Raw genomic sequence first — 20,401 nt, forward strand, 5'->3', positions numbered from 1 at the left:
TTACTGATCTCAACCTCTTTATGCCTTAGTTGCCCGTCTATCAAATGGGAATAACAGCACAGCTCTTGGTTGTTTAGAGTTGAGCTTAAACGAGATGGCCAATGTCAAATGCTTAGCATAGAGCTTGTCACAGTAACCTTCAATGCCCAGCACCTATTGTTACTTTTATTACTCCCTCATGTCTGTACAGAGCCTTTATGGCTCCAGAAACATTAACTTGAGCAAGAGCAAGACCCACTCTCTATAAAAAATAGAAAAATTAGCCAGGCGTGGTGGTGCACACCTGCAGTCCCAGCTACTTGGGAGGCTGAGGAAGGAGGATCGCTTGAGCCCAGGTTGCAGTGAGTTATGATGACACCACTGCACTCTAGCTGGGGCGACAGAGCACGACTCTGTCTCAAAAAAAAGAAAAGAAGAAAGAAAGAAAGGAGGAGAGAGAGAGAAAGAAAGAAAAAGAGAGAAAGAAAGAAATGGAAGGAAGGAAGGAAGGAAGGAAGGAAGGAAGGAAGGAAGGAAGGAAGGAAGGAAGGAGGGAGGGAGGGAGGAAGGAAGGAAGGAAGGAAGGAAGGAAGGAAGGAAGGAAGGAAGGAAAGAGGAAGGAAGGAAAGAGGAAGGAAGGAAGGAAGGAAAGAGGAAGGAAGGAAGGAAGGAAGGAAGGAAGGAGGGAAGGAAGGAAGGAAAGAAAGAAGGAAAGAAGGAAGGAAAGAAAGAAAGAAAGAGAGAGAGAGAAAGAAAGAGGGAGAGAAAGAAAGAAAGAAGAACACTGGTCTTATTAACTGTATGGGAGCCTGACGGCAACATAGGGAGGCATTTGTGATCATTATTCCCGTGTGGCCTGTGGAGAAGTTGAGGTTTCCATAGGTGGTCCTGACCCAATGGATCGATTTGCTGATTCACTAACCCATGAAGCCCTAAAGTTAAAAAGACTTAGTTGGTTTTTTGTTTGTTTGCTTTTAAAGAACTAGATAAAGGGTAAAGTCCTTTCTGATCTCAGGTCTCAGTGAGCCACCGGCGGGCCTGGGATTCTGGAACCTGATGGAATCAGAATCATGCACCTGGTCCATCGCCCGACCCTGACCCTACCAAAGCAGACCAGTGGGTCACCCGGTCGGCGCGAGGCGGGGGCGGGGCCGTGGGCGGGCCGACCCCTGCCCGCCGGAGGAAGCCGAGGGCCGCGCCGCGCCGCTCATTGGCTGCGGCCGGCAGGTGCATCCTCAGCCAATCAGCGGTGCCGGGGGCGGTGCCTCCGAGGCTCACCTGGCGGCCGCGGCACAGCCGGGCTCAGTGGCGTCCGGAGCCGCAAAGCACCTGTGGGTTCGCGGAACTCCGTTCAGACTCCTGCCCGGCCCAGCCCGGCCCGGCCCGACCGCACCCGGCCCCCGCCCGCGCCCGGCCCCCCAGCCCGCCATGGGCCCCGCGTGCCGCAGCCTCTCCGTGCTCCTGCTGCTGCTGCAGGTACGGCGGGCCCCTGGCCGCGCGCGACGCTTCCCGGCCCCGCTGTCCGCGCCCGGCCGCGCGCCCCTTCCTCCCTCCCGGCCTCGCCGCTTCCCTTCTTCCTAGAAAGTTTGGGTCGAAGGGGCCGGAACGGCCTGAAGCCGCGCGCGCTCGGGACCCCGCGGCGGTGGGAGCGGGAGGGGTGTCCGCCCCTCCGGCACTTACGGGCTGGGGCGCCTCGCTGCGGGCTCCGGGGACTCGGGTTGGCCGCCGTGTGTGCTTGGGGCGGGCGGTGGGGCGCGGACAAGGTGGGGGTCGGGGTGTGGAAAAGGGGCGCCCCGGTGCAAGTAAAGGGGGAGCCAGGTGTAGGGACGATCCCGAGGTAAGGAAAGGGGCATGCAGAGATAAAAGGCACCTGCCGTGTAGAGAAAGGCGGGTAAACAGGAACGGGGGCCCCGGGATAAGAAGCGGCGTCCTAGGCGGTCGGAGCGCCCCTCGGTATGAGGAAATCGACTTGGGGGTGGGAGTGTGCCGGGTCTAAGGAAGGTGGGGGCAGGAAGAGTAGTCTCCAACGAAAAGGAGTCAGGAAGGCAGGTGGGCAAAGTCCGGAGGAGGTGACCCGGCGGGCCCGGCTCCTGGAGTTCCTGGGGGGCGGCGGCCGCAGGTCCCGGGACCGGGGAGGACGAGGTCGCTGCCCGCCCGGGGCTGGGTGGGGGCTCCTCCCACAGTCCCGGCGCCGGGAGCGAGGGAGGGGCGGCGCCGTTGGTTTCGGTGTGGGCAGGAGGGGCCCCCCAGGTCACCCCAGTTCCATACCTTTCTCCCCACCCCCCGCCAGGTCTCATCGTGGCTGTGCCAGGAGCCAGAGCCCTGCCAACCCGGCTTTGGCGCCGACAGCTACACATTTACCGTCCCCCGGCGGCACCTGGAGAGAAGGCGCGTCCTGGGCAGAGGTGAGGGCGTCCCGCTGGTGTCCCTGGGCGGAGTGGGGTGGGGTTGCGATCGGGTCGAGAAATTGCGCTCCCACGCCCGTGGGTTGCAACGGGCCAGCTCCTTCCGGGGCTCAAACGACACCCCACTGGAATTTACTCAGGTTTAGGAATCTAAACTTTTACCACGATTGAGCACTGTGGTTGAGCGGGTAGCCCCGCCTGGTTAAGTATACTATAAAGGAGCAGAGGTGCCAGGCACTTGTTAGAGGCCCTCTGGGTTTCTCATCCTGCCCTGGCCACTTTAGAGGCAGTCCATTTCAGACTGCAAAAACCTGCTGGGTGGGAAGGTGGCGCAGGAATATTCCCGTTTTCCAGATGAGCAAATCGAGGCTCGGAGGGTGATGGGTGACGACCATTTGCCCAGGGTCAGCAGAGCAGGAATTCGAACTGGCATCTGACTCCCAGGCCCCATGTCTGGGTGACTGAGGAGGAGCTCTCTCTTAGTTTCCAGGGATGTGGCTTTTGTTCATAGATGAAAACATTTTGATACAGGTACTGTTTCCCCCAAGGAATAATGATCCCTCCCTTCCCCCCTAAGAAGCATGGTAGCTCAGACTCTGGATGAAAACGCACACAAACACCTCATGTACTTCTAGGCTTATCGCTGTGATAATCTAGAGTTTGCTTTGTTTCCCTTCATTGTTGCCCAGGCATGGGAGCCAGGGAAGGGGTAGGTTTCTCTTCTGGTTTCGCTGATTCGCAGGTGCTCACTTCGTAGCATACCGCTTTCTCCTCCTCCCTCATGAGTTTGGTTGATGGGGGAGTATCATAACGATAAAAGAAATACTCTTTAAACAAAGAAATCACCCACAATTCCCCCGAGGGAACACTTCCACTGTATTTATTCTTCCAGTCTTTGGCCATGTGAAAAATCAGCAGCAATTCATGCTGTTGTCTTAGAATTTTTTTTTTTTGAACTTTGGAATTTGTTCCAACAGTGGGTGGCCTTTTTTTTTTTTTTTTCCAAAGAGAAACTGCAGCTTGATTGATGAAACATATTTGCTTTTCTGAGATGCGTCTGTGTGCTGCGGAGCTTTCTATTGGACCAGAAAGGAATAGTTGTCCACCTGACATTACGGTGGCCCTGCCATTACTCAGTGGGTGTCCACTCGATGTTCGGCCCAGCCTGCCCATCCCAGGCCTGGGATGTTCTGGTGCCTCAGTGGGCAGCAAGGACTGGCTTCTGGGAGGAAACACACTTGATCCGGCCTTGGAGAGTGGGCCAGGGGCTAGAAACCAGAGCATATGTTTGAGTGTGTGTATGAGGTGTCCCAATACAAGTGCTGGCCACTTTGTTTTCCTGCACCAAGGCATTTGGCGGTGCCGAGGGTGGGTTGGCCTGGTTTTTATTTTTCCCCCCTCTAAGCTCTTGTGTCTAACCAATAATAATATTATGACTTATTAATAATAATCCTGTAGAATAATGATTATTACTAATAGCAGTGCCTAATATATACACTTTTGCACCAGAATGTGGGGTACATGCTTCACATATTTTATCTTATTTAATCTTTACAAGAACCCTTGGAGGGTGGGCATCATTATTATTTCTTTGTGTTTTTTTTTTTTTGAGACAGAGTCTCACTCTGTTGCCCAGGCTAGAGTGAGTGCCGTGGCGTCAGCCTAGCTCATAGCAACCTCAAACTCCTGGGCTCAAGCGATCCTCCTGCCTCAGCCTCCCGAGTAGCTGGGACTACAGGCATGCGCCACCATGCCCAGCTAATTTTTTCTATATGTATTAGTTGGCCAATTAATTTCTTTCTATTTTTAGTAGAGACAGGGTCTCACTCTTGCTCAGGCTAGTCTCAAACTCCTGAGCTCAAGCTATCCTCCTACCTCGGCCTCCCAGAGTGCTAGGATTACAGGTGTGAGCCACCGAGCCGGGCCTAATTATTATTTCTGTTTGCAAGCGAGGAAACTGAGGCATATAAAGCAGTTCACTAATCTGCTGAAGGACCCACAGTTGGTCTTTCTCCTCCTCTTTCCCCTTCTCTTCCTCTTCCATAGTCTGAAAAAAAAAAAAAAACAAAGAAAAAAGATGTTTGGGGAATTAGCATCCCTGTGAAGTAGAGAACAGAGGTGTTGATAGGATGGGACCCCTGAGAGGGGGTGGTGGTGATGGAGATGGGCCAAACCAGGTCAACCAGGTCGGGGCTGGGGGTGTGGCTGGTGGCTGTGGTGGGAGAGGCAGCCTCCACGCAGATTCCACAGGCTTCTCCTGTGGCTGCATCCAGTTCCCTTTATGTCTGAAGATCCCACCCTCACTCAACAGATTTCCTGATACTTACCTTTTTTGGCATTTTTGGACTATGCGGTCTCTTTGTACCAGTCCAGTGTGGAATCGCCCCAGGACGGAAGTGTCCCGATAGTAAAACCACACCTTCTTCCCCCTCAGGAACTGGCTTTGTGATTTCAAAAGGCAGTGGGGATTTGGGAAGGTGGCCCCAATCTCTTTGGACAGTGCAGGGAAATGGGGGTGTGTGTGTGACGAATTTGCTTCGTGGGAATTTGAAAACATGGAACTGTCATGTTTGTCACAGGTAGCTGTAGAGGCACAAAGAGGGTTTTAATTTATTCCATTGGTTTCTCTCCTGAATCTAGAATGGGGAACATTTTATTTTTTATTTTTATTTTTTTGAGACAGAGTTTCACTCTGTTGTCTGGGCTAGAGTGCCGTGGCGTCAGCCTAGCTCACAGCAACCTCAAACTCCAGGGCTCAAGCAATCCTACTGCCTCAGCCTCCCAAGTAGCTGGGACTACAGGCATGCACCACCATGCCCGGCTAATTTTTTCTATATATTTTTAGTTGGCCAATTAATTTCTTTCTATTTTTTAGTAGAGACAGGGTCTCACTCTTGCTCAGGCTGGTTTCGAACTCCTGACCTTGAGTGATCCTCCCGCCTCAGCCTCCCAGAGTTTTAGGATTACAGGCGTGAGCCACCGCGCCCAGCCTTCATTTTCCTTTTTCTTAGCACAACTGGTCTGAGAAACCTGGGCTATTAGACTGATTCGCAGCTCAGAGAAGTTTAAGCCTATGGCCCACAGCTTTAAGTTGATTCAGGTGCGGACAAAAGACAAGCTGGCAGGCTTTTAAAGTGACGGTGGCCTGCCTTTGCTTCCTCTGCAATCTGGCTTCGGACAAACAGTGCTGTATTTCGGGTTTGAGCTTTGGCTGCTCGATGGGCTGACCTAGTTCCCAGGCACCCACCTGTGTGGATTAAATACGCCCATTTCCCCTCTCTGCTAAAGGATGTGCTGAAAGGTGGTGAAAACTAGTATGCAGGCTCCCTAATTAAACGGGACGTTAAAAAAGCAAACAGGGAAATGGCTTTGGGGATCACCTTACATCATCAGATACCTACCCCTCCCACCCCCCTGCTAAACAACTCACTTCCCCCGATTACTCATGTCTGTGACAAGGGTGATGCAGAGCTTACTGGGAAAGAGATAGTGGGCCACCCTCCTGCCCTTGCCTTTGTGTCTCAGGAGGAGCAGAGGCAGAAAAGTCCCTGGCCCTGCAAGGCCACTTAAGGAAGGCTGCCGCCCTCTCTGCCAGGTGTTTATGGAAATCCCTGTTGGCTCTCCACGGCTTTTTATTGGGCGAGCTTTTTCTTCTGAAAGGCTCACCTTAGTGTCCATTACACATTCCCTTCCAAGAGTAGCCCCAGATAAGCCAGACGCGGAAGCAATCAGCCCTCACATCTTCCAGAAGCTGCCAAAACCCTAAAATCCCCGAGAGGCACCTGTCACAAGCCAGACTTGGCCTTGCTGGGTTTCCAGCCCTCCTCACTCAACCCCTTCTCCTTTGAGGCCACGAGGCGTTCAAGGAGGGGCATGAAAGAAAGCAATGAGTAATTTATGGCTGGTTAGGGTGGACCGGTGAGGAAGTACAGGAAAGAGCCAGGTCTGAATTTCAGGTACGACATAATGTGACTTTGGATAAGGCATTTTCCTTTGATGAGCCTCAGTTTCCCCAGCTGTAGAATGGGGACGGTAATAGTTACAGGTTTGTAGTGAGAATTAAATATGCACATTCCTTCATTGAGTTCACAAATGTGAGTGCCCATTATGGGTTAGCAGCAGATACAGAACGTAAATGCAAGAGAACAAACATAAAGAAAGGAAGCAGAAAGAATCATTGAATGGTGGCTAATATTTCTTCAGAATGTGGGAGGCTCCAAATACTATTTTGAACGAATGAATGGACACACAAATACATCACCGCCCTGGCTTATTTTTTTTTCCCTCTCAAACTCTCTCTGCTCTCCAACCAGCCCTTGATGTTGATTGTAAACGGACAGGGAAGAGGTGGTTCTGCTAGAACTTTCTAAAATGCTCGCGAAGGCTGTGCACCCAGTCGGTGGCTCTTGAGGCCAAGCTGCAGCGCTGAGCGTGTCCTGGGGATAGCGTGTTCTCGGTGCTTCCCTCTGAAAGCTGTGGAGGGCAGAGAGGGGAGACCTCAAAAGGGAATCTGGAAATGGGAGGGTAGCTAGTCATTTTTATAAGTGTTGGCCAATTAAAAAGAAATTTGTGGTGCTCCCTTCTAGCTCTCTGTTGTTAATTTCAGTTTCATTTTTCTATGCCCCAGCTTGTACTCGTTACTGTTAGGAGGGCTTTAGGCCCCCTCCCTTTCTGTACTTTTTCTCTTCCCCTTTCTTCCTCTTGTCTGCCTCAATCTCCAATCTTCCACTTTCCCCTCAAGCTTTTGGTAGCATCTCCCCCCCAAATTTAGAAGGTTCTTGAGTTAGACTGCCTAGATTTAAATCCAGGTAGTGTCCCTTGCCAGCGTAGGAATGCTGGCCAAGGACTTTCCTCACTAAGCCTTAGTTTCCCCATCTGTAAAATGGGCATAATGGTGCTGAGACATCATAGGGTGTTGTGTCAAGTGCCCATGAATATCAAATATTGGAGTCTCTGCAGGACCTGGTGCTGAGACTCTCCCACGTTTTACCTTTGGTTCAAAAGTTACTCAGCCTCCCTCCCACCCAGCAAACCAGTCAAACCGGTTTCCTCTCTCTGCCTGCTTCTGTGTTAAGCAAACTCTGCCCAGCAAACAGTGACTAGACTGAGTGCCTTTGTTAGAAAAGGAGGAAACTGGTGTTTTTTCTTGCTTGCCACTGTGCAGGGTGCCCACGGTGGGCTGAAATGGGTTTGCCGAGGCTTGGAAAGGAGACTTGCTCACGGATGGTGTTTAGAACCGGGGTGGGAGGAGTGGGGCAAGGAGTAGCTGGGGCTGGGGAAGTCAGGATGACCTTGAGCCTGCCAACTTCTGCTTGGTTTTTAAAAGTATTTCGTAGTACACATACTTAAGGCTACTTGTTTGTTCCCCCAATTGCCAAAAATGCTCTGTCCCAACCCCTGAGACAGAGTTCACCCAGGTGGCTAAGTATCACATCACCTGGGACACTTTGTACCTGTAGATTGGCCCTCCTGCCAATTCACTGAGCCCTCTCTTAGGGTGGGGTGCTGGCCTTGGCATTTTTAAAAGCTCTCCAGGTATCTGCTGCCACCCAATTCATTGCCCTGGACAAGCCCAGGGGCTAGATGTGGCATGAGTAAATACCTGGTGCCAGCCAGGGTCTGGGCACCTGGAGGCTAGGGATCCAAGGGCACCCTTGGTCAGCGAGGATAAGGCTGGTGGTTCGCTGTGCCCACGAAGGAGAGCTCTGTGGCTGCTAGTGAAGTGGACGGGGATGGGGGACCCAGAGAAGTAGCTAGTGTCCTCAGACATAATACTTGTCCCCTGCCCTCAGGGAGAGTCCAGAAAGCCTCTGCAAGAGACCGCCCCTAGCAGGTAATTCCAGTACATCTGAGAATGCCATTGAGGTGGGACAATGTTCAGAAGACATCAGGAGTGGTCAGTTTCACCTGCGGGGCTTCGGTGACTCAGAATCAGGCACAGAAAGGGAAAGGGCACTACAGGAAGAGGAAGTGGGTCCCTAAAGGTGTGGCTGGAGGCAGAAGGCTGGAGCTGCCTTCCTAGATAAGGAAGGCCGTGTGGAAGTGGGAGTGGCGGATGAGGGTAGTGGGGAGAGGGTCCAAGGACAAGGCAGTTGCAGCAAGCTTCCATACATATTTTCATATAGATAAAAAAATTGTACATGTCTTCTATGGCCAGTGGAAAGTTCCCTTCCCACCCTGTCCACTCTTTATCCAGTTCTTCCCCAGGCCCAGGTAACTAACTACTTCCTCCCAGGGAACTGATTTTATTCCTCTCTTGTGTATCCTTTTCGGGGTTTCTTTTTTTTCTTTTTTCTTTTTTTTTGGAGACAGAGTCTCGCTTTGTTGTCTAGCCTAGAGTGAGTGCCGTGGTGTCAGCCTAGCTCACAACCTCAAACTCCTGGGCTTGAGCGATCCTTCTGCCTCAGCCTCCCGAGTAGCTGGGACTACAGGCATGTGCCACCATGCCCGGCTAATTTTATATATATATATATCGGTTGGCCAATTAATTGCTTTCTATTGATAGTAGAGATGGGGTCTCGCTCTTGCTCAGGCTGGTTTTGAACTCCTGAGCTTGAGCAATCCGCCCGCCTCGGCCTCCCAGAGAGCTAGGATTACAGGCGTGAGCCACCACGCCCGGCCCTTTTCGGGATTTCTTTATGGAGGTACAAAAATGGTCTTGGCCAGGCGCGGTGGCTCATGCCTGTAATCCTAGCACTCTGAGAGGCCGAGGCAGGAGGATCGCTCAAGGCCAGGAGTTTGAAACCAGCCTGACCGAGAGTGAGACCCCATCTCTACTAAAAATAGAAAGAAATTAACTGGCCAACTAAAAATACATACAAAAAATTAGCCGAGCATCGTGGCACACGCCTGTAGTCCCAGCTGCTTGGGAGGCTGAGGCAGCAGGATTGCTTGAGCCCAGGAGTTTGAGGTTGCTGTGAGCTAGGCTGATGCCACAGCACTCACTCTAGCCTGGGCAACATGTGAGACTCTGTCTCAAAAAGAAGGTCTTATTTCTTTATGCCAATGTATGTTTCATAATATAGGATCCTTTTTTTATAATGAATGACATATGACAACACTGTTCTGTATCTTGTTTTTCTTCCAACAATATATCTATATCTGCATGTTCTCTCCCTCCCCCTCCTCCCACACACACCACTTCCATGTTTGTTTGTTTTTTGTGGCTGCATGGTATGAATGCGCCACAGTCCCTGATAGGTGGACACTGGGTTGTGTCCTGTCTTTTAGGAAACAGTACTGCGGGGAATGACCTGCAGTACTGTCCTTTTCTACACATTCCAGTGTTTCTGCAAGATGAATTTCCACGGTGGGCCTGCTGGTTCAGTGTTTGTACATTTATAATTTTGACAGATGTTGCCCTCCACAAGGACTGTTAATTGCACCATCAGCATCTAGAGACAGCCTGTCTTCCACTGTCCCAGTGGATGATTTAAGCCAGAGGTTGGGAGAGGTGGTTGGTGGTGCCTGCTTCTCTGAAGACAAAATAGTCTTGATGTGGGAGAAGACTTCAAGGTTTTCAGCACCTAACTGATTCTAACCAAGAAGTAGTTCCAGCAGCTTCTAGAATGTTTCTTTGTACCGACAGTGGGAATAGAGGAGAAAGAGGCACAAGTTGAGGGGAGAAAATTAGTTCTTGGTTAGGAATCTGTTGAGTTGGAGTGTCTGAAGGACCCAGACATGGAGTTACCAAGTTACCAAGGAAGCATTTGGAAATGTCAGATCTGGAGTCTGGAGAATGTTAAGTTTAAATAAGAATTTGTATAGGACCATGGTCTTTCTTCTCTAATCTTGTGTCAATAGATAGAGATTTTTTTTAGAGACTTTACAAATGAGGATAAAGTGATATCCTCACTTTATAGGTGTTTATTTGGAGAGTGTTTACTTAAAGGCAGCCAACAAATAAAAAACAAATATTTGTTATCTACTGGGTGTTAGAGGGTGGGTCCTGCCCAGGGCCTTGAAGTCTTGACAGCTAATCCTCACAGTGGCAAGGTGGGAACTGTCCTTATCCCCCACTCTAGAAGAGGAAACAGGAGGCTGGACAACTTGTCCTGGTCATCCAGCCAGATAGTGGCAGAGCTGGGGCTACCGCCCAGGACTTTGATCTTCCAACACCTGTGTTTTATCCAGCCCCCCTCTCCTGCCTTGTACCAAACTCAGCACCTCCAGCGGGTTCTGATTCACCTTTCTGCAGAGAAGGATTTCCCTCCTTCACTTTGGAAAAGCTGCCTTTATACCTTATGCATCTCACTAATTTTAATTATGATGCTAGAATTCAGCCTCTTCTGCTTATGGGCGGTTTTCTGCCTGTTTCCCTCTTGACTTTCATTTCCAAATATACGTGAGCTGAACAGCACTTCATTTCCTTTCTGTCTCTTTCAACTTTCTGAGTTCTGGAAAATCCACCTATATTGGCATTTAAGATTTGGAGGTATGGCGACAGGGAAACTATCCCACACAAACTCATGTTCCAACTGGGACTTAAGCAAGGTGCTTGAGCCAGGCAGACATCTGGCGATGGATCTTGCTGGCCAACGAGGGAGAACATGCCTGGATCCCTGTGAGCTCAGATGTTACTGCCGGGACCTAATAGGGCAACCCTGGAAGGGTTGAACCTGTTCCCCATGAACAAGATCATAAACAGTGGCCGGCTCAGGACCCCGTGGGATAATTGGCCGAGTTCTAGATAATAATTAGCTGGCTTTGTAATTAGGAGAGCTCATAACAAGCCAAAAGCTTTTGAGATTTATTTTGCCTAGCCAAGTTCAAAAAGAAGAGGAGCACCTGTTTCTGTGGTTTGGCATTCTACAATGCCGTGCACTTTCTCTGTTCCCAAAAGAGAAGTTTCTGTGTCTTCACCCTCATCGGTGCAGCAGCCTCCTCTCTGGTCTCCCTGCCCCGCCCCCAGCCCAGTCTTTTCTCCACCTTGCAGTCAGAGTGATGGGGTTTGAACTTTTTGTTTTTTAAAGAAATGGAACTTAAAGGCCGGGGGTTTTTGTCTTGTGTCGTGCTTGGGCTGTATTGCAGCTAGAACAGTGCCTGGCACATAATAGGTGTGCAGTAAGCAACTGTTGAATGAATGAATGAGCGAATGAATGATGTTTCAGGATGTATGTACAGATTTGTGCATCTTTTCTTTCTAGAGGATATTTCACTGTAGTGATTTTTTTTTTTTTTTTTTTAAAGTTGGGGCCTTTTCTTCTATAGGCAGGGACACAAGGAGGAGGGGACATTCCCAGGGCATGTGTCTCTGCTTGGCACTCCCAAGTTTCTCCGAGCCCTGCACACCCCTGGTGTAACCTTACCTAATTGTCTTGTCACAAAACAGCTTGCAGTCCGGAGTGTAAAGGTCGGATGAGCCGTTTCTGCCCCACACTTCTGGGTGTAAGGAAGCACCAGATCAAAATCTACACGGATATCTGAGCCGCCAGGGCCATCTGGTTTCCCAGTGTCTGGGTAACACCTTCCTCGCAAGGCTCCCAGAAACACCCAACACCTCCCACCTGGCATCTCAGCATCCTCCAGGCCCATTAATTGTTCAAGACCCGGTGTTCATTCTTCCAGTTCTTGGCAGGGCCAGAGGAGCCTGGAAGGAGCTTGTTGAGAGATGCAAAAAAACTCCAGGACAAATATTTAAGGCCAGCTGAATCAGATCTTAGCCAAAATAAAAATCTCACAGCTCCAAATTCCATCTGATCAATAGATATTCATTGAGAGAGTAGTGTAGGGCCATAGCTTATAAATTTTTTTTTTTTTTTCTGAGACAGAATCTCACTTTGTTGCCCAGGCTAGAGTGAGTGCCGTGGCATCAGCCTAGCTCACAGCAACCTCAAACTCCTGGGCTCAAGTGATCCTCTTGCCTCAGCCTCCCAAGTAGCTGGGACTACAGGCATGCGCCACCATGCCCGGCTAATTTTTTCTATATATATTAGTTGGCCAATTAATTTCTTTCTATTTATAGTAGAGACGGGGTCTCGCTCTTGCTCAGGTTGGTTTCGAACTCCTGAGCTCAAACGATCCGCCCACCTCCCAGAGAGCTAGGATTACAGGTGTGAGCCACCGCGCCCGGCCTTATAAATCTTTCTGTGAGATAGATCACTCTGCCTTGGGGAAGATACTGCCTGATGGGTAGTGTTGCCAGATTTAGCAAATAAAAGTACAAGGTACCCAGTTCCATTTGAATGTCAGATAAACAACAGCTAATTTTTTTTTTTTTTTTTTTTTTTTTGAGACAGAGTCTCACTTTGTTGCCCGGGCTAGAGTGAGTGCCGTGGCGTCAGCCTAGCTCACAGCAACCTCAATCTCCTGGGCTCGAGTGATCCTTCTGAACGGCTAATTTTTTAGTATAAGTATGTCTCGTGCAATAGTTGAGACATACTAAAAAAATTATTTGTTGTTTTATCCTCTCTTCTGATTATAAACAACAACGTATTAACTGGTACTTACTAGTATTGAACTCTTTCCGTATGCTGTCTCCTATGCTGTCTCCTTTAAACCCACAACAGCCTCATGAGAGGTGAGTTGTGGACAGCACGGGTGTGTCCGGCAGACAGGAAGTAGGAGAGCCTGGCTGTGTGTTCAGTGGCTGTTGGGCCCCAAAGCCTGTGCTCTTTTTTGTTGTTGTTAAATTTTTCTTTTGTAGAGACGGGGGTCTTTGCTGTGTTGCCCAGGCTGGTACTGAACTCCTGGCCTCAAGTGATCCCACTGCTGTGGCCTCCCATAGCGCTGGGATTACAGGTGTGAGCCACCATGCCTGGCCATAAGGGCTGTGCTGTTTACAGCAGGAAAAGGCAACTAACAAGGCATCTGAGACCAGCCAGGTGAAGGGGATGAATCATTTTTTTCTTTTAAAGAAAGTTTGTATCCTATAGTTTATTTTTATTTATTTATGTATTTTTAGAGATAGGGTCTTGCTCTGTTACCCAGGCTGGAGTACAGTGGCACAGTCATAGCTCACTGCAGCCTCGAAACCCTGGCCTCAGCTGATCCTTCTGCCTTGGCCTCCCAAAGTGCTGGGATTACAGGCGTGAGCCACCAAGCCCAGCCTGGGGATGGATCATTTTTGCTCTGAAGGTCTGAGATGACAGGGGCATTCAAGTGTCCATTCACTGGCACCTGCCAAGCTCTCTGCTAGGTATTGGAGATACAGCAGGAGCCAAAACAGATAACAGTCCTGCCCTCATGGAGCTTCTCTTCTAATTGAGGGGACAGCAGGGGACAAGGGACATTGATCTATGGAAGAAAAAATGCATCAGAAAGAGTGATAAAGACTATGCGTGTTGTGGGGGAGAGACTTTGCGGGGCTTATCTCTAAGAAGAATGGCATTTGAATAAAAACCTGAAAGAGAGAGTGAGGCGCTCAGTAGATATTAGAACTGGACTGTGTCTTGAGGCGACTAGACTTCCATATTCTTCAAGTCCTTATTTGTGCCCTTGAAAAAGGCTCTTGTCTGGCCAGGCATTTCGTAGAGGAATCATCCTGCGGGCTAATTGTCACCGTATCTCCTTAAATAGGTATTGGATTCAAACCAGAATCTAATGCTCTTTTCAAGCCACCCCACCCACCCCTTGGCGTGTTGCCCAAGAGGAATCTGACTCTAGTTTTCCAAAGCTGCTTATGGCGGAGGGATGAGATTGTCCCAAATGGGCATCATGAGCTCTCGGGCATACTTTTGTTCGCTCGTTTGGAGCGTGTGCGCCAGCGTCCCGGGACCGCTGCTTAGAAAGAAGCCTGGACTCGGCATTGAGGACTTTCAAAGACCGCAGGCTTCCTCCCCCACAAATTCTTCACCATGATTGTGTGGGAGTGTTTGCAAAGGGAACAAGATGACCAACTTGTTTGTGGGGAAAAGTGGCTTTCATATCAGAGAACGTCACCCCTTGAATCAGCAGCGGGACAAATACCTGGGCACTTAATTTATTGACAGGTGGGGCGGGCCCCTGAGTCACCACCATTGGACAGAGGCCTGTCTCACTGAGGTCTTTCAATATCAAAGGCTGAATCAGCCGTGACATCACCCTTTCATAGTAACAGGTACTTAGGTGCCAGCTCTTACTCATCAGTCCCGGGAGATACTGGCCCTAGATCTCTTCCCTCTTTGCTTCCTACTAAGGAGTTTAGGAGAAATGACGGCTTTCACAGCTGTGTGGTGACGTTCACATGGCCGATTGCATTACCACTCCCTTCCCCCAACTCCCAGGCTTGTAATCATGACTAGACTCTCCGGAGAAAATGGGATTTGTGGGTGTACTTTCTGTACCTTTTGCCTTCCTGCCTCAAGTCTGCATTTAAAAAGAAATCCTCTCCTACTCCTTGCAGTTGGGCGTTTCAGAGCTTGTCATTTTGAGTCTTTGATTTTGTAACTCCGATGAAGTTGTGCTGATTTTTCTTTGGACTTGGAATTTAGTTATGATTTTTCACTCTCTTTTTCTTCTTGCTGCTAATCCTCTCACCTGAGCCACGGGAGTATTTAAGACTTTGGGAATTAAAGACCTGGGAGGCTGTTCAACGTAGGAAACCACATATCACTTGCCAGGTGTGAGCTTTTATTTCTGGTTTTGACAGAGATTTGACTCTTTGGCATTTATTTCTCTTTTGCCCTCTGAAATGAAAGAACTAGTCTCTCTGAGGCTCCCCCAGAGAGCGGAGATGCATTGGGGAGGCAGCATGCAAGCAGAGTTGCCTGGATTGCAATCCCATCTGGACCCTCACTTGCCATGCGACCTTGGGCAAGTTACCTAATCTTCCTGTGCCTCGGTTCTCCCCCCTGTAAAAAGGGGGTCAACGAGGTCCCTGCTGCACGGGTTTGCAATGAGGTTTCAGTGAGTTACATATGTAAAGCGCTTTCCGTACCTGGTGCAAACACTTGTTTTTTGAGACAGAGTCTCACTTTGTTGCCCAGGCTAGAGTGAGTGCCATGGCATCAACCTAGCTCACAGCAACCTCAAACTCCTGGGCTCAAGTGATCCTTCTGCCTCAGCCTCCCGAGTAGCTGAGACTACAGGCATGCGCCACCATGCCCGGCTCATTTTTTGTATATATATATTTTAGTTGGTCAATTAATTTCTTTCTATTTATAGTAGAGACGGGGTCTTGCTCTTGCTCAGGCTGGTTTCGAACTCCTGACCTTGAGTGATCCACCCGCTTTGGCCTCCCAGTGTGCTAGGATTACAGGCGTGAGCCAGTGCGCCCGGCCAGATGCAAACACTCTTGATTTAATTTTTAGGCCCGGGTGAGGTGGGGTCTACCTGCAGTCCCAGTTACTTGGGAGGCTGAGGCAGAAGGATCACTTGAGCCCAGGAGTTCAAGGTTACAACGACCTATGATTGTGCCACTGTATTCCAGCCTGGGCAACGCAGTGAGACCCTTCTCTAAAAAAGAAAAATTAGTTGTTATTATTAGATGTTTCTGCTTGAGACTTGCCAAGAGTGGTGAGGATGAGGAAGAGCTACATCCCCTCCTCTCTCTGCTCTTTGACTCCCCAAATCTAAGACATCCCTTTGGCCCAAACACCCGTCAAGGGCTGCTAACTGTGTGTGCCGTCATGCAGCAATCTACGCCAGTTGACAGTCACAACCTGTTCGGGTGAACCAGCCCATGAACGTGATTTTAGCATTTTTTTCCATTTTACAGAGGAAACCTAACCTCAGAGTTACTGACTTGTCCAAGACCACAGAGCTAGGAAGTGGCAGGCAGAGATTCGAACCCAGGTCTATTGACCCCAAAGCTACCACCTGTGTACCTGTACCTGGCTGGTGCTTTTCTGGAGAACTCCAGTTGCCCAGATCTCCTCATGATCATTGTTATTATTTTATATATTTCTCTAGTGTCTTTTGAATTAGGAATGTAGATTCTTATCCCCTCACCCCCCCCCCAAACTTTTAATACAAAAGTTAGAACATCATACACACTGTTCTGTACCTTGTTTTCTTCACTCAATGTATCTTGGAGATTGTCCTCATTATTTTTAGCTGCTGTATACTATTCTATTGTATAGTCAGCTCCCAATGGATAGTGGCTGTTTTTGATCGTTTACTGTCACAGGTGATGTCAAGAGCATTTTAGAGGGCCGGGCGCTGTGGCTCACGCCTGTAATCCTAGCTCTTGGGAGGCCGAGGCGGGCGGATTGCTCGAGGTCAGGAGTTCAAAACCAGCCTGAGCAAGAGCGAGACCCCGTCTCTACTATAAATAGAAAGAAATTAATTGGCCAACTGATATATATATGTAAAAAATTAGCCGGGCATGGTGGCGCATGCCTGTAGTCCCAGCTGCTCGGGAGGCTGAGGCAGAAGGATCACTCAAGCCCAGGAGTTTGAGGTTGCTGTGAGCTAGGCTGACGCCACGGCACTCACTCTAGCCTGGACAACAAAGTGAGACTCTGTCTCAAAAAAAAAAAAGAGCATTTTAGACGCTATGAGCAGGAGGTCTGTAGATATGGAAGTCTCTGCGGCTCTGGGATAGTTACCAATGGGATAGATTCCTCCCCCAGCCAGTCCTGGCCACTGGGAGAGGTGCTCAGGTTTGCTGAGGATGCATGAACTAGGATGAGGATTAGTCTCAGGCCACAGGCAGCTTCTTTCACCAAAATTGGTGAGCTGGTTGCTGCAGGTGGCCCCGCCCAGCTCCCCATTTAAAGGACCCTCTCAGGATCCTTTAAGCCTTCCCTGGGCCCAGAGTTTTAGGGGGTGGCTGACTTTGCTGCTGGCCTTTTGAGACAGCTGAGAGCCAATTAATCTTTTTTTAAATTCTTGTAAAGGGTGTCCTGCGACCCCCCGGAGAATAGCATAAAAAGGAAATGGAGCAGAAAGTGCAGCAGGAGGGACTTGGGTAAGACTTCTGAGCAGGGGTTGAAGCACTGGCCAGGCGTTTTTTGAATATTGACAGCCCTTTTCCACATCTGCCGCCTGGACCATTGGTGGACACCTCAGTATTGTCTTGCCTCCCCCACTGTAGTCCCTGCTGCCTCAACCCTGTTCTAGAGACTGAATTCCAAGGTCTCTGCAGCCCTCACAGAACCCCCCTTCTAGAGGAAAGTTTAGCACTAAACTCATAGAGAAAGTACATTTTAAAAAATCCATTCTTTGGGGTCTGAATTAGAACGGACCTTAAGAATCATTTAGTTTCTTAGTTTGTACATGAATTGGCAGGTTCAGTGAGTTTGGGTGACATCTGGTAGGTGTCAGAACTAGAATAATAATATTGTTGTTAAACAATAACCACAATGTTCATTGCAACATTTATGGATTGAGTACTTAACTGTTTATGTATGTATGATCTTGCTTTTTTAACCCTTATACAAACCTGAGAGGTAGCTGCTATGACAATTCTGTTTTCAGATAATAAACAGAAGCTTCTGGAGGCTGTTTATTTATTTATTTATTCTTTTGAGACAGAGTCTCACTCTGTTGCCCTGGCTAGAGTGCCATGGCGTCAGCCTAGCTCACAGCAACCTCAAACTCCTGGCCTCAAGCAATCCTCCTGCCTCAGTCTCGAGAGTAGCTGGGACTACAGGCATGCGCCACCATGCCCAGCTAATTTTTTTTTTTTTTTTTTTTTTTAGTTGGCCAATTAATTTCTTTCTATTTTTAGTAGAGACGGGGTCTTGTTCTTGCTCAGGCTGGTTTTGACCAGCTAATTTTTTTTTATTTTTTTATTTTTTTTCTTGGCTCCTGGGTTCCGCAAATATAATTTTTTCTATATATTTTTAGTTGGTCAATGACTTTGTTTCTATTTTTAGTAGAGACGAGGTCTCGCTCTGCTCGGACTGGTTGGAGGCTGTTTATTAACTAGGGTCCCACACCTAGTGGAGCTGGAATGGAAAAGGCGTGTGTCCCAGCTGTCCCATACCCGCCTGGCCAGCTCCCCCTCCCCCCTCTGTGCTCAGCAGCTCCATGTCTGAGAATATCCTCCTTCTAGATCCATCACTTGGGCCTGGAAAGGAATCTCACCTCATGTCGACCTGTGCAGCCTCAAAGCTCTTTAGCACTTCTGGGCTTTTGGGTAAATGGAATTTCAAGATCCTGTCCCCTCTTTTGAAATCCCAGAATAAAAAGGGTGCTACTGGTTCCCTTGGGCTCCTTTTAAAATCTGAATGGCTAAACTGAGGCAAGGGCCAGAAGTGTGCAAGTAGCCCTTTCAGAGCTTCTTAGGTTCCTTTGTGTGTGTTGGGGGGAAGGGGAGTGGGGTCTCCTTGTGTCGCCCAGGCTGGCCTTCCCGGGTGCTCAAGCGATCCTCCCACCTCATCCTCAGTCTCCAGAGTAGCTGGGACTACAGGCCGTACCCTATGGGCTCCTTTTAATTATTATTTTTTTCCTTTTCCAAACTACTACCTAAGGATTTTTCCGTCATCACTTTGAGGGTGGGAATGGGAGGTGGGGCAGAGGGCAAACCAGTTAACTCTGTGAATGCCACAGACAGGATTTGAGGAAAGCATTTTGGTTTTTAAAAACGTCATAATAGTAGTAATAGACTGGGGTTATGTTTTAAAAAAGGGGTGAGTGTCTTGATCCAGCAGATACACACACCGACGTGGTTACAGATGGAAACAGAGGTGTCTGGATAGGTGGGGAGATCAGGTATAGATGGAATAAGACAATGCCGAGTATGTGGGACTCATATTATTTTTCTACTTTAGATGTGTTTGCCGTTTGTTTGGCAGGTAAAACCTGAGTAATGATCTGAAATAGAAAATTCAGACACTCAAATGCATGCCCTCCCCTCCTCAAGTGCCTGTGTTATGACAATTTGGTGTGTATCCTCCCGACATTTTTCTATGCGTTTATAGAACATGCGTGCCAGTATTTGTGGGTTTATTAAATTGGAGTTTTCCATAAATAGAAATATGAATTGTTCTGTAACATATGCTGTCTCCTGCCCTTCCTTGATAACTCGCCCATGGGTCCATGGAACTCCCCCCCCCCCACACACTCATTCTCTTTCACCTGTAGAAAGTGTTTTGTTTTTGTTTGTTTTTTGAGACAGAGTCTCACTCTGTTGCCTGGGCTAGAGTGCTGTGGCATCAGCCTAGCTCACAGCAACCTCCAACTCCTGGGCTCAAGCAATCCTCCTGCCTCAGTCTCCCAAGTAGCTGGGACTACAGGCATGCGCCACCATGCCCGGCTAATTTTTTCTAAATATATTTTTAGTTGTCCAGCTAATTTCTTTCTATTTTTTTTTTTTTTTTTAGTAGAGATGGGGTCTCACTCTTGCTCAGGCTGGTCTTGAACTCCTGAAGAGTTCAAACGATCCTCTCGCCTCCCGCCTCGGCCTCCCAGAGTGCTAGGATTACAGGCATAAACCACGTTGCAGGGGCCGATAAGGTGTTTTTAGTATCACAGACCACCACAAACACCTCAAAGCCAACCCAGACTGCCTTCTCAGCGCGGTGATTGGGTGCCTGCTGTGTGCTCCGAGTCAGTGGCAAACCTTCTCCTGTCCCTGAGGGGTTTGGAGACGAGCCAGGGGTGGTGGAAAACGCTGTGATGCCAAGTTATCAGACAATGGGCGCGTTCAGAGTCCAGGTGGGGTAAGACCTGTGTGGGTGGCACAACTGGCCAGGCTCCCACTGGGGGGGGGACAGGAGTGGGGAGGCCAGGCCTGAGGTGGTGAGTGGCTTGTGGGGGGCCAGGAGAGCAGGGGAGGCGGCCCCTAGAGGGGGCTGCCCTAAGTCTAGGCGGGTGGGGCTCGACCTCTCCCATGCAGATCCCCGCGGCTGGGACTATGACGAAGGCTGTGTGTGGATGGTGACTCAGATAGCAGGGGTGAAACTAAGCTTGTGGGCCCTGGAGTCACTACGGGAGAGTGACTATGAGGGGGCTATGAGGAAACTCCCCCTCGGCCCTTTCTGCTTGGCCTTTGAGGCCAACAGGGCCTAACAGGGCCACCGAGGGACTCTAACGTGGCTGGCTGGGCCGGGCCCTGGTGGCCCCAGGCTAGCAAGCTGGGCGAGCCTGGAGAGCAGGGGTGGCCTGTCCTCCTCCCGCTCCCTGCAGAGAGGGAGGGGTGTGGCCCGGCC

At 49.5% G+C, this 20,401-nt stretch overlaps 1 protein-coding gene across 1 annotated transcript in view; it reads left to right on the forward strand.

The window, feature by feature from the left end:
* Nucleotides 1–1,288: 1,288 nt before the first annotated feature.
* CDH1 (cadherin 1) overlaps nt 1,289–20,401 on the forward strand; it is a 71,574-nt gene continuing 52,461 nt past the window's right edge. Inside the window, exons 1-2 of the mRNA XM_075995743.1 lie at nt 1,289–1,455; nt 2,270–2,384. Coding sequence (XP_075851858.1) covers nt 1,408–1,455; nt 2,270–2,384 — 163 coding nt within the window. The 5' untranslated portion in view covers nt 1,289–1,407. The remainder of the gene's footprint in view (nt 1,456–2,269; nt 2,385–20,401) is intronic.

The sequence above is a fragment of the Microcebus murinus genome, chromosome 20 (assembly GCF_040939455.1).
Source record: "Microcebus murinus isolate Inina chromosome 20, M.murinus_Inina_mat1.0, whole genome shotgun sequence".
NCBI classification, from domain to species: Eukaryota; Metazoa; Chordata; class Mammalia; order Primates; family Cheirogaleidae; genus Microcebus; species Microcebus murinus.